The sequence below is a fragment of the Marmota monax genome, unplaced genomic scaffold (genome assembly GCF_021218885.2).
Source record: "Marmota monax isolate L192 unplaced genomic scaffold, Marmota_monax_Labrador192_F-V1.1 WCK01_AAM20220418_F8-fsc00011, whole genome shotgun sequence".
In the NCBI taxonomy this organism is placed as follows: Eukaryota; Metazoa; Chordata; class Mammalia; order Rodentia; family Sciuridae; genus Marmota; species Marmota monax.
The window spans coordinates 17886471-17901120 of NW_026693082.1; the positions used below are offsets into that span (position 1 = coordinate 17886471).

At 33.6% G+C, this 14650-nt stretch overlaps 1 protein-coding gene across 5 annotated transcripts in view; it reads right to left on the reverse strand.

The window, feature by feature from the left end:
- Positions 1 to 14650, reverse strand: part of Fndc3a (fibronectin type III domain containing 3A) — a 158461-nt gene that overhangs the window by 32260 nt on the left and 111551 nt on the right. For all 5 annotated transcript variants that reach the window (XM_046454003.2, XM_046454000.2, XM_046454002.2 and 2 more), the window contains 6 exons: positions 13145 to 13203; positions 10503 to 10660; positions 8160 to 8219; positions 6995 to 7133; positions 2686 to 2739; positions 155 to 279 (listed from right to left, as the gene is read on the reverse strand). In XM_046454003.2, coding sequence (XP_046309959.1) covers positions 155 to 279; positions 2686 to 2739; positions 6995 to 7133; positions 8160 to 8219; positions 10503 to 10660; positions 13145 to 13203 — 595 coding nt within the window. The remainder of the gene's footprint in view (positions 1 to 154; positions 280 to 2685; positions 2740 to 6994; positions 7134 to 8159; positions 8220 to 10502; positions 10661 to 13144; positions 13204 to 14650) is intronic.

Sequence of the window (14650 nt, forward strand, 5' to 3'; positions counted from 1 at the left end):
AACTAAGAAATTTTCTTATAGCTTTTGTTAATATTGTTAACTATGTCAACAAAATAGAGCAGAATTTCTAATGGATAATTTGAACTGAATAAGCATGCATCTGAATGAAGTTGACTAGATATCTCCAATATTTATTTTATAAAATATGTCTTACCTTGTACCATAGTCATTTTTGGCTGATAGTCTAAATTTACAACCCATTGCTGGTGACAGTTTAGTAATTTTAAATTGCTTCTGTAAGCCCGTGTAACACTGACAAAATTCTCCATTTCCTTTTCCCTAAAAGAGATGGTTACATAATGCACATTATTTTAAAAAAAGGCAAATCCACATCAATTCCTTCTTGATATTAGCTAGTATACATTAAAAATCATTTGTTACATGTAAATCATGGATCTTAAGAAAAGTATATGACATATATATATATGTATGTGTATGCATGTGTATGTGTATATATGTATGTATATATATAATACTTCATCAAGTGTAGAATTAAAGAAGTAGAAAGTAGGTATATTTGTATAGCTTATTGAATTAAGTACAGTGTTTTAGATAATGCTAGACCTAGCCATAATAAAAAAAACCTCTTTCCAGGTATGACCTTACAGTCTTCACAGGGGACTGGTAGTCATGGAAACAGAATGGCAATTAAATTGGCAGCTTTTCTTCAACCTATGAAAAGTTCTATGCAAACAGGTTTTTTCTTTTTTCTCATTTCTTTTATCTTTTCTCCTTCTTGGCACTGAAGAGTGAACTCAGGGGCACTTTATGACTGAGCTACATCCCCAGAATGCCCTCTCCCGCAACTTCCACCTTTTTAAAATTTTTAAATTTTGAGACAGGTTCTCACTATGTGGCTTGGGGCCTTGTTTAATTGCTGAGGCTGGCTTTGAACTTGTGATCCTCCTGTCTTAGTTATTTGGGTCATAAGCAAGAGTTTGGATCATTCAGCAAGGTTTGGCTGAATATGGTTTTAAGAAAAGATCTCTACTTATCCTCAAATCTCATCCTAGATACTGCTAAGTACCTTTAAATGAAGATTTGGAGGAGCCACTGATTAGACTTGGCACTGAAAGAATCCTAGCAACACTGAAGACAGAATAGCCCTTCTAGGTAATAAAAAGGGAGAAAGAAATATCAGGTAGGCTCAGGACAACTAGTTTTAGAAACGTAGGGTGCTGAGTAAAATTGACAAGTTTCTTGTTCTCCACCCATTTTCTTTTCTTTTTTTTGGTGCTTGGGGATTTGAATCCAGGGCTTCATGAATACCACTGAGCCACATCCCAACCCCATTTTTCTTTATTGGGTTGATAGAGGTAAAGGATGGTTAGGATGACTCTTAAGAGAAAAACTTTAGCCTATACCTAGTTATTTCACAGAACTCGCTTATTACTTTTAATGGTACTTAGTTGAGTCTACTGAGTGGTGTAAGTAGAAAATCATCTTTAAATGATAATTTGGCTTCTCAGCAGACACCATGGCTATAATGATGTCCTGTTTCAGTTCCAAGTCATACAGCATTAACTATAATTTCTTGAATAATGTTAAACACAATTGTGGATAACCGGGAACCTTGACTTGTTTCTGCTTTGACCAGAAATACTTTATTGATTAGTAATGGCACAAAAATTATCAAATCAGAAATTACTGCTCTATTTCTACTTGGTGCTAAATTTTACCAAATATTTTCTCATCATTTATCATGACAATAGTTTTTCTTCCATACTAATGTGATTCTGTTAATGTTAACAGAAATTTAAATTCTGGAATTAAAACCTTCTTGATTGTGCTAACTCATGCATACCCAAATTATTAATGGAATTTCTTTCTTTCTGGCCCCTTCTCTTAGGTATAAGAAACAGGACAAGAGAGAACAGGATTGCCAAGAGCAAAACAATGAACTTAACAAGAAAGCTGAGTATGCTTTCTGTGCCAGGATGAATAATGGCTCCCAAAGATATCCAGGTCCTAATCCCTAGAATCTGTGAATGTTATGGTGGTGACAGGACTGAACAATATGACAAGTTAAGAATCCTGAGATGGGAGATGATCCTAGATTATCTGGTGGACCATAAATGGAATCACAAGAGGGAGGCAGAAAGAGATCTGAAGGCAGAAGATAAAAAAGTTGATGTGACAGTGGAAGCATGGGGAAAATAAGCAATGTCATCTGTCTATGAACTAAGTAATGAGGACAGCCTCCAAAAGCTGGTCAAAAGAAAGATTGTAGAGTCTCTGCTAGAGCCTCTGGAAGCAACAGAGTCAGGCTGACAACATGATTTTGGCCCAGTGAAAACCATTTTAGATTTCTGAACTGCCAAATTGTAACAGAATACATATGCTGTTTCAAGTCATCAAGTTTACTGTAACAGAGGACATTCTATTACATTCTGTTACAGCAGCTGTAGGATATAAATGTCCGTGTCATTAAGGCTGATGTGGGGAAAAAAATGCCTTCATCAAGATAATTCCATGACAGTTTTGATGGTGATTTAGTTAAAACAAACAAAACAAAACAGAGAGGTGGTTCAGTCAGCAATGTTTTCTAAGAACACTATCAATCCACTTATGCACCACATAAAACCATTCATATTTCTAAGAAAAAATAAATAAAAACAAAAATGTTATTTTTGTCTGAAGACCCATACATAATCTTAATCATTTAAAAAGATTAAATTTGCTTACCTCATCCCATTCTAAATTAAAGCTTTGGATTTTAGAACCATTGTCACTAGGTGCCTAAAACAAATACCAAAAAAACAACAACAAAAAGAATACAAATTAGTACTTTTATAAATGATACCACAATCTAAGCTAAGGGATCTATTTTATATTGTGGATGTTCTCTGTGACTTGGTCCTGGAAAAATATCCATAGAAGAACAAGAGGCTACAAGTTTTTGTGAACAGAGAATAATCTTTTAGCAAGAACTATACGAATATTCATAATCCTTAAAAAAAACCACTTTGCCCTTCTTTCAGGCTTTCAGTTCCTTTCAATCAATCCTATCATTATAATTAAACACGCACTTTAAAATCTATATGGAGGGCTGGGGCTGTGACTCAATGGTAGAATGCTTGCCTGGCACGCATGAGGCACCAGGTTTGATCCTTAGGACCACATAAAAATAAAGGTATTGTGTCTACCTACAACTATACTAAAAAATACATACAAAAAAAAAAATCTATAGAGGGGTTGGGGCTGTAGCTCAGTGGTAGAGCACTTGCTTAACGTGTGAGACACTGGGTTTGATTCTCAGCACTTGTATGAATAAATAAAATAAAGGTCTATCAACAACTAAAAAATATTTAAAGAAAAAAATTTATATGAAATAATGTGTGATACACCAAAGAAGGAAGAACTAGGATGCTAAAAGGAACTCTGGATGTCTATGTGTAGATTCAATAAACCCATCACCGGAGATGAACAATTCAGTAATCTGCTTATCTTTAGGGGTGAAAATTAGAGTCTCCCTTGGCACTTTACTGCAGCATGTTATCACTAGAAATCAAGAATCTCAACCTTATTCCTAACTGAATTTTCTTCCTAAAATTTCAACCCATTTCTTCTTTGTAGAACACATGATTATCACTGTTCTTACGACTTCATATTAGAAGACAACTGTGAAATTTTGCTTGTCAAAATTAAATAATTGTAAGTTTTGAAATGGTTCTGCGGAGAATTTGCCTCTATAATTTTCTGGAATCCATTTTTAATATAATAACTGTCAATAATGTAAATAGCAATCAAGTATCACTAATTTTTTTTAAATTTGTTATATATGACAGCAGAATGCATTACAATTCATATTACACATATAGAGCACAATTTTTCATATTCTGGTTGTACACAAAGTAGAGCCACACCATTCATATCTTCATACATGTACTTAGGGTAATGATGTCCATCTCATTCCACCGTCTTTCCTACCCCTCCCTTTTTTCCCCTCCCCTTTACCCTATCTAGAGTTCATCTAATCCTCCCATGCCCCCACCTCCCTCAACCACATTATAAATCAGCATCCTTAAATCAGAGAAAACATTTGGTATTTGGGTTTTTGGGATTGGCTAATTTCACTTAGCATTATATTCTCCAACTCCATCCACTTACCTGCAAATGCCATGATTTTATTCTCTTTTAATGCTGAATAATATTCATATATATATATCACATTTTTTTAAGGATCACGAATTTTTAATAATGTCTTTTATAAGTCTAAATTGTTGAATACTAACACAGATCTTTCATCTTAAAAAATTAAACATACTATATAAGTTAAAGCAATATTCAACTCATTGGCATAGCAATGACAGTTAAAAGTGAACAAAGTGAGAAGGGAGCAAAGAAAGGATTGTTGGGAGACTCTGATATAGCAGAGGAAAATAATTCAGACATAGAGACTGCAATAAGGGGTGTAAAAATATTATTTCCCAAGAGTTAATGACTGCAGGTTGCTCTCATCTACGGTTGTTAAAAATCTCACACTTTCCTTTTACATTAAAAAAAAAAAAAAAAGTGAGGCTATTAAAATGTCTACCTTCAACAACCTGAGACCCATCTTCCAGCTTTCTCCAAGTTGGAGGAGAAACTATGTTTACCTTAGCTCATTTAATCATCACAGCAATTCTAATATACTATTACCTAAATTTTACGACACAGGAAATGGGGACTTGGAAGAACATAAGTAAATTATCATAAATCACAAAAAGTCATTAGAATGAAGCAGAACTGATTTTGGTCTGTATGACTCCCAAACCAATATTACTACCAAACAATATTCCAGAGGCTAAGCAGATTAGCCTGGCTCCTGGCAATTAAAGAGAGTAAGAGCCCAACCTCAGCTTTTTATTATCACCATTGCACTGGCAATTCTAAACATCAGTGGATAAAATACTTCCAACTGCTAACCCAAGTGCCAACTCATGCTGCTGTTCTTACTCCACACTAGTTTCCACTGGAATGCTTGTAGATTATGCAAGACAGCAGAGTCAAAAGACTGGATACCAAGTCACTAAACTAATCAAGTTTTTGTCTTTTTTTTTTTTTTTTTAATATTTATTAGTTGTAGTTGGACACAATATCTTTATTTTACTTATTTATTTTTATGTGGTGCTGAGGATCGAACCCACGGCCTCTCACATGCTAGGCAAGCACTCTACCGCTGAGCCACAATCCCAGCCCAAGTTTTCTTCATCTTTAAAATTAAATAAAAACAGTAGTATTATGCTATTTATATTTTCTAGGCATAACCAAGCATTATAGAAATTATCTGTTTAATCCTTTCAGCAACTCTGAGGTATTTAATATTATGTCCAATAACATTAACACTGATGGCTCTTTCCTCATCTACCCAGATTACTGTGTATTTTCAGGGCCATTTCTATAAGAGTCCAAGTCTGTGTAACTTGAATAAGAAGCACTTGCTGCTTACATAGGGCTGTTGGCATATTGGTAAAGGTAGAAATTTCAGAACTGCATTTAGATTATCTTTAGAATGAAGAGTAGTGAAGGGATGTTACCCAAATGCCGTATCAACAGACAGGGCCCGAGCATATTCATCAATAAAAGGTTTTGCTACAACTAAAGTGTGATATGGAATAAAGTTAGCCATACTTTTTATTATAATGGAAATGTGTATGTATTTGATTTGCATGTACTCATGTACTTTAGTTTTTTTTTTTTTTAAATAATCAATTCCACATTTTTTTTCTATAGTTTTTTTTTAATATTTAAAAAAACTGAGTCTAGTTACTATGAATCTGATTTTAGGATAATATTTAGGATATAAAAGTATTATTACAAACTATTATAAACTCCACAAAACATTAAATATCCTCAGAACTAGGGGCTAACAAAGCTACTAATCAAGTAGAAAGCCCCAAATTCTCAAAAGCTTTCAGAGGAAAATTAGCAATGAGTTTTGTTCTTGAGAGTACATAATTAAATCACGGTAAGTGGTTATAGCTCACTGCAAATCAATGGTTGCTAACAGGGGTATTTCTTTGTAGAGGGTGTTTTGAAATTTTGTAAGTGGTATTTCTGATCTGATCACAATATGCAGGTGAAGTGGCTGATGGTTATAAGGTACTGAGAGCACTGTAGAATGTGGGATGATCAGTCCAATAAGAAATTGGTCCTTTCCTCTATCACTTTTGGATGTCTTGTTAGATGTCCATGTAGGTGAAATATCTGTTTGTAATGATTAGAATCTAGAACTTACTTCCATTTGTTAAGGTATTTTTTTGTACAGTTTGGAAGACACTGACTTTTCCCAACACATAACTACTATGCACTTTGGGAAAGACTAACTTTTAAAAAAATATTTATTTTTTAGTTGTAGTTGGACACAATGCCTTTATTTTATTTATTTATTTTTATGTGGTGCTGAGGATTGAACCCAAGGCCTTGCACGTGCTAGGTGAGCACTCTACTGCTGAGCTACAATCCCAGCCCAAGACTATTTAATTTTGTTCTGAAATATACCAAGACCTGCACACTATATATAAGAAATTAATGTCACAAATGACAATACTGCTTATGGTATCTGAATAATCAATTCCACATGTTTTTTTCTATAATATCTTTGTGTGTATTTGGGCCCAAACATTGCTATATTAGAACATACAATATCCTATTAAGAACAGCTTTGTTTCTCCTTTAAGGCAGTTTTTTAAAAAAAATATTTAAAAAACTGAGTCTAGTTACCATGAATCTGATTTTAGGATAATATTTAGGATATAAAGGTATTATTACAAACTATTATAAATAGGAGTAGTAAGTTAAGAATTATTGTAAGGAATCTCAGTATCATCACATGTACAAATACTAGGAAAAACCTGTAAGAGAATTATCTGAAGGTATAAGTATGCCTATTTCTTATATTTAAAGAACAAGTTAGCTTAAAGAATTTTCAGTCTTCAAAAACAATTGAAATTTCATACTATAGGCAGGGGGAGAAATGTACAGTTAGAACTACTTTACGAAATACTCTTACCTTCCATTGCAAAGTAAGTGAATTTTTGGTCCGATTGGCTATCCTTGGTGGATTAGGTATATCAGGTTCACAGCTCAAGGTAGTAAAGCTTTCAGCTTCTGAAGGAGTTCCCTTTATAGAATTGGACTCTGCCTGTACTCTAAGGGGATAAAATAGTTTTACCCTGTAGGATCACTGTAGCTTACTTTTAAAAGCATAATTTTAAAGTATTTTCAAATTAATAAGGTAGCTTTCTAAGTGTTCTATAAAGAAAATACAAAGAGATGATCCTTAAAAAAAACAGTATAGACCAGTGGCTTTCTTTTTATTTTACTGAAACCCAAAGTAAGAAATGCATTTTAAATTGTAGACCTAACTATGTCTGTACATACCTGTAACAAGAGTTTCCTAAAATGTTCCTGAAACAATATTATTAATATACAGATAATTTCTATTTCATTTGATTCTATTTTGTTTTTTAAAAAATGTTGAATATAAACCACAAAATTAAATTGATGATTCAACAATGATGGCAATCCAGTTTGAAAAATATTAGGCTAGACAAGACTTTGGGTTTAACCATGGAAAATTTACTCGAAGAGTTAATCGTTTAACAGAAATAATCCCAGCTATAAAAGCTTTTTAAAAACTAGGTGATTAACTAAATGTTATATTGGACCCTAGTTGGGGAAGCCCTAAAATTTATAAATGCTTGGCAATATATATTGGAAAAATTATAAAACAAAATTTTGAGTTACTCTTATTAAATGTGAAATTCTATGGTTTAGTATCTTATGCTCTTTCCAAAACACAATGCAGTATGATAGATAAGAGTAAACGAAGTATAATTTGATTCTATTAACAAAAATTTCAAAAATCTGGGACAAGTCTCCAGAACTAAATTAGATATTATATATTCTACAGATTCATTTAAATCCCTAGATCCTATAAACTCAGTGATTAAATCTTTCCTCACTATAACACTGAAGTTAAATGCTTTTGGTTATTTCAGGGAAAATGCTGATACCTGTTGCCAACAGAAAAAAAAAAATCCACATTTTTAGTCTAAAATTAATAAATTATATTCTATACTTACAAGGAAACTGTTAAGAAAAAACAAAAACAAAAAACCAAAACCATAATTCTGTAATGTATCATATAAAGGCAACATGAAGGAGTTCCTTACTTTGCATGGTAATCTGTAGCTGGTTTGAGATCATTTAATGTGACACTTGTTTCTTCTCCTCTGGTTGGGGAAAAAGAGTAATATTTCAGTGTTTGACAAATAAAGCATTTCCAAAGGATGTGTATTATACTGTTCCTTTTTTTTTTTTGGTACCAGGGATTGAATCCAGAAGGGCTTAACCACTCAACTACATTCTTAGTCCTTTTTATTTTGAGACAGGTCTCCTGAAATTGCTTAGGGCCTTGCAAAATTGCTGAGGCTGGCTCTGAATTTGCAATCTTCCTGCCTCAGCCTCCTAATCCCCTGGGATTACAGGTATGTGCCACCGCACCCAACCTACTGTTTCTTTATTAACTAAAATCTTATTCAGATTTCATTAATACAGAATTCTTACTATTTTAAAACAGCAAAATATGTTAAGCAAATCAAATGTGTAGACGAGATTTTTTTTTTTTTTTTTGGTGTGGCATTAGGGAAGATATTTAACTTATTGAGGAAATGGAATCATTGCTAAAAAATTTATTACTAAAAAATCCATTTTGTATATAACAACATGACTTTAATTATATATATTGCAGTTAAATTTAATGAGTAGATAAGGAAAAAAGTGAATCATAATTTAAAGTAAAGCATTTCTTGTGTCCACTATTATATTTTTAAATACAGCAGCATACAAACTAAAATTATTTGCTACAACTATTTGAGTATGTAGCCACAAACTAATCTGTTCTCATTTCTTCTCGATTGTTTTTTTGGAGAGCTGGGGATCAAACCCAGGGTTTGGCACATGCTAGGTAAGTACATTACCTCTGAGCTATACTTCCAGCCCCCTCTCTCCTTTTTCTTTTATTTAAAAATCACTGTTCCCAGCTGGTTGTAGTGGTGAACACCTATAATGAGTGACTGGAAGCTGAGGCAGGAAGACCATAAGTTTCTGGCCAGCCAGGTAAGCTTGGGAAACTTTGAGAGACTCTTGTTTCATAATTTAAAAAGTCGGGCTGGGGTCATGGCTCTGTGGTAGTGTGCTTGCCTACCACATGTGAGGCACTGTGTTTGATTCTCAGCACCACAGAATAAATAAATAAATAAAATAATTAAAAAATTTTAAAAAAGTCTGGAGATATAGCTCAGTGGTAGAGTGAACCTAGGTTTAACCCTTGGTACTGCCAAAAACAAAAACAAAACAAAAACCATTGTTCCCTGTTCTATTTCTTTCAACCAAATCCCTCCTATTTTGTAGACTTCTTTCCTACCCTATGCCTCTCAGTTACCCTGCTTCTTAAATCAAAACCAATAAATATGATGAAAAATAATGTCTTATCTACCAAAGTACAGTTTAATAAACTGGGCAATTATAGTAGCATCCCCAGAAAAAGACTTTAATTGGTGTAGGATAGTGGAGGTTACTATTGTGTTCCCTGCCTAGGCTGCAAATGGAAATAAATCCTTCTTCTTAGTAAACAGCCACATCTAACTAGAAATAGTCATGAATACAAAATTAGAAATAAACACAAGAAAATCGAGAAAGGAGGCAGGGCATTTTATAACTGTATGTGATGAAATGAGATTCACTAGGGAAGTTTCACTTTCTTCTTTTTTTAAAATATTTTATTTTTTAGTTTTAGGTGGACATAATATCTTTATTTTTTATATTTATGTGGTGCTGAGGATCGAACACAGTACCTCATGCATTATGGTGAGTATTCCCCAGCTTTTTCCTTTCTTCTTAACAGCTATTTTTTGAAAAAAGATACCAAGGTGGATAATGTTGCCAGTGATCCTTGTCATGATCATTTAAATGACTAACCACCTCCTTAATCATCTTAATGGTGCTTAAACTGTAAGAAGTAATTGGCTTTACCTTTCATATTTTCCATTAGAATAAACAATTTCTATATTAAAAAGGCAGAACAGTAATTTCTGGTACTAAGTTCATTTTACAATGGAATGTATATATAAGACTTAAATCCAAGTCCATAGAGGAGCAATGTAAATGCTCTATCCATTTACCTGAGTTCACAATTCAAAGTTCTCCATTTCTTGGTCCTGGGTTCTATACACTACAATTTATATTTAACGCATCAAGAATATATGAATATGAGACATTTATTAGGGAGCTGATGGTGGAAGAGCTGAATGTGGCCAATGAAAAAGACTGTTCTGAGGGAGTATAGACAGAAATGTGTATCAGCCTTCATTATACAGCAAAATCACTATTGCTGGTCAACTTACAGATCCAAATAAAAACATGAAGAGGGAAAATAGAACCAAATCAGAAATAACCTATTTATGATCAACCATTAATTTACACAATGGGAAGGAACAAAATTAACAAATACCTACACATAAAGACTTTTGTATTTCCCATCTTTTCCAGTACTCGAGACCAGAATTTCATAACTGTAGAGCTCTGGCACAGTAGTCTGGTCTGTTTCGCCATTAATGAAGCTTGAAGGTGGTGACCAGGTAAGTACTACTGTCCTTGCCTGGATGTCTGAGGCCTGCAAAAACATAATGCATGCCATATTCAGTGATTTTCAATTGTTGGTCACTGTTTGAAAACTCCCATCCTCTGTCCACAAAGCCCAATGCACTACTTTTCCTTTAAATTTCAGCATTCATCCTTCCCTAGGAAAATTTCCCTAACATTCCTGCCAATGTTTAATCCCCTATTACACATTGATAATACTCTGTTTGTTCTGGCACTTCAGTTATAATTTTACATTATACATTTACTGCATAATGCTGACCGTGAAACTAAGTTGAGTCAGGGGCTGTGTCTGTGTTCTCCATTCTATTTTCAATTTTGTCACAGGGTATTAAATGGATAGATACACACAAATGACCTGAAAGAGGACTGGAAGAAAACTCAAACTTGGCATGATCAAGTTGAAGGAGTGGGTAAAAGGAGATTTATTTTTATTCTATATATTTTTATATTACATCTTTTACCATAAAAAAGTCAACAACAGTAATAAACATATTCAGGATTCAATCTAAATCACTGGTACTTCTATGAAATTGCTTTTAAAATGGAGTGAAGTTATAGCCCTTTAAAGAAGCAGAGGAAGAAAAAGACTAATCAGAACAATTACTGTGGTATTTTCCTTTCTAGTCTTTTCTTAAATTCTTTATAAACAGACTGTAATTATGGTGTCCAAACAGTATGGTCCTCAGTATTCCTTTTCCCCCACTTCTGTAAGAACATCTTCACATATTTCGTAATGCTTCAGTCATATATTTTAATGGCTCTTTCATTTTATCCAGTAAAAACATGTCATGATTTAACTACATTTTCCTTTAGTTTTGCTTTTTGCTAATGCTGCAAGCTTTTTTATTTTTTATTTTTTGGTTTGCGCAGATTTTTATGGAGAAATGAGACTTCATGCAGCTTCAGAGGAGATCAGTTTATATTTCTTTTGATTATCAGTGAAGAATCCTTTCTGCTCTTGTTTAAAAAATTCAATTTGAGCTGGGTGTTCTGGTACATGCCTATAATCCTAACCACCTGAGACGGTGAGGTAGGACTGCAACTTTGAGGCCAACAAGACTGTGTCTCAAAATAAAAACAAAAAGGGCTGGGGTATAGCTCAGTTGTGGAGTGCTTGCCTAGCATGTGTGAGGCCCTGGGTTCAATATTCAATACTGCAAAAAATGGTCAATTTGTAGGCTTGCTCCACACTTCAATTCCAAGTACTTTTTCCTTCCCCTCTTCCCTCTCCCTGATTCCCCCTCCTCTCCTGTATTGGTCTTCTTTCTACGTATTTATTTGGCACTAGGGATTAAACCCAGGGGTGCTTAGCCACATGCCCAACCCTCTTTATTTTTTATTTTGAGACAGGGTCTTACCAAGTTACTTAGGGCTTAATAAGTTGCTGAAGCTGGCTTTGAACTTGAGATCCTCCTGCTTTAGCCTCCTGAGCCTCTGAGATTTCAGGCATGTGCCACTGCACCTGGCTATTCATTTAGTTTTTAATTGGTGCATTATGGTTATATATAAAATTGGAATGCACTGTAATTTATTCATACATGTTCAAAGCATAATTTGGTCAATTTCATTCCCCTTTTCCCTCCTGTTTCTACTCTACTGAACTCCCTTCTATTTTTGCAAGATCCCCGCTTTTTTAAATTCCTTTTTCCTCTCTAGCTTCCACCTGAGGGAAAACATTTACCCCTTGACTTTCTCTGAGTTTGGCTTATTTCACTCAGCATGATATTCTCCAGTTCTATCCATTTACCAATAAATGATATAGTTTCATTCTTCTTTATGGTTGAGTATAACTCAAATTGTGAATGTATGCCACATTTTCTTTATCCATTTATCATTTATTTGTTGGTTGACAGGGACCTAGGCTGGTTCTGTAACTTGGCTACTATAAATTATGCTGCTGTAAACAATGTTATGCACGTATCACTACAGCATGCTAATTATAGTTCTTTTGGATACATACCAAGGAGTAGGATAGCTGGGTCATATGGTAGGCAGGTTCTATCTTTATATAGCTTATTTTAAATGTATAGATAGTTTTATGTAAGCCAATTCTGCTTCCACACATTTTTCTGATATTCTGCTTTATCCTATTACATCTATACTTATAAAGGGCTGGAAAATACTAATTATCTTCTAGTTTTTCTATTATTTGATTTTAACTCATTTTGCTTACAGAGTTAGCTGGTTACATTTTACATGGAAATAATATAAATGGATTAAAACTATGATATCCAGTGTACCCACACTATCAGATCTCTGCCTATCCTAATGATTAATAATATCATTTAGGATACATTGTATCCTTGTTTAAAAACAGAATGCTTTTCTTAATATTCTGCTTCACTGATTAATGTAGTTTTTCCTTACGTCAAATCCATGATGACATATTATTGACCTCACACTTCTCATAAGTTTTAAATAAAGCCCGAATGAACATATACCAAATCAAACTCATCCCCTATATATAAATGCCAATAAAATATGAAATACTCACCCCAGGTTTGGCAATGTTGGAAAGAAGTGCTTCAAAGGCTTTAGTTTCTTCATCTTTTTCTTAAAACAAAACAAATTAAAATAAACTTAAATACAATCCTTTCTTCCTCTAAAACATGTTTTATAAAACTTGGTTGGGGGGCTGGGTTTGTGGCTCAGTGGCAGAGTGCTTGCCTCGCACATGTGAGGCACTGGGTTCAATCCTCAGCACCACATAAAAATAAATAAACAAAGTAAAGATACTGTGCCCATGTATAACTAAAAAAATATTAAAAAAAATAAAATAAAACTTGGTTGGTATTTGAGATTTTATTTTCTAGTTTTTTAAAAAATATTTTAAATTGTAGATGGACAAAATACCTTTATTTTACTTATTTATTTTTATATGGTTCTGAGGATCAAACACAGTGCCTCACACATGCTAGACAAATGCTCTACCACTGAATTACACCCCCAACGCCCTTATTTTCTAGTTTTTTATCCTTAGTTCATACAGTGCAATTTGTGGTCCTTTAGTATTTGTCTACTTCAATTTCTATTTTAAGTTTAACCATAATTATTAATTATAACTACATATCTCTATGCACATATCTATGCACACAATTATACACACACACACACAATATGTATATACACATACATAGGTGAACAATAAGCTTTTCTTATAAAAAGTATATTTCTGCTGGATGGGGCACATGCCTGTAATCCCAGCAGCTCAGTAGGCTGAGGCAGGAGGATCGTAAGTTCAAAGCCAGGCTCAGCAAAAGCAAGGTGCTAAGCAACTCACTGAGACCCTGTCTCTAAATAAAATATAAAAAATAAGGATGGGGATGTGGCTCAGTGGTCATGTACCCCTGAGTTCAATTCCTGGTACCAAAAAAAAAAGTATATTTCTATTCACAGTATAAAAAATACTCTCTTCTTTGGAAGTTTTCATTTGCCAATCTTGAACAACTTATTAACTAAGAATTTTTCATGTCATGCCATAACTGTGGTTTCCCCAAATAGGAATATAATTTGTTTGACCATAACTTACTGATTCCACTGACAAACATGAAAATTTAGCTTAATTCTTTGGAAACATCTGTGCTGAAAAGAATGATCAGAAAGTCTCAAAACTGAAGTAGATGTTATTAGTAATATAAGCCACAAAAGGCCATTAGAGCATTATTTAAAATTTGTTAGTGAGGAATGAAAATTTTAAGGAAAAAGAAGATGGGAAGAGTTATCATGGCTGACATTTTGAAAATTTCCTCAAAGCTGAAAGCATCTGAGCTCCTAGTCAAATATTAGCTACATTATTTGATAATTAAACATATGAAGAATTAGAAGTATAAGTTTAGATAAACATATTCAAGAACTGAGAAAGTTGTGGGATTAGTATTTATGAAATGGCAGGTTAGTATGCTTCATCATCTCTGATGAAACTGTTTAAAGTTTGAACTGATCTACCATTAGAAATGAAAGGGGATATAGTCAGTATCTAAGAAATCCCAAAGAACATACA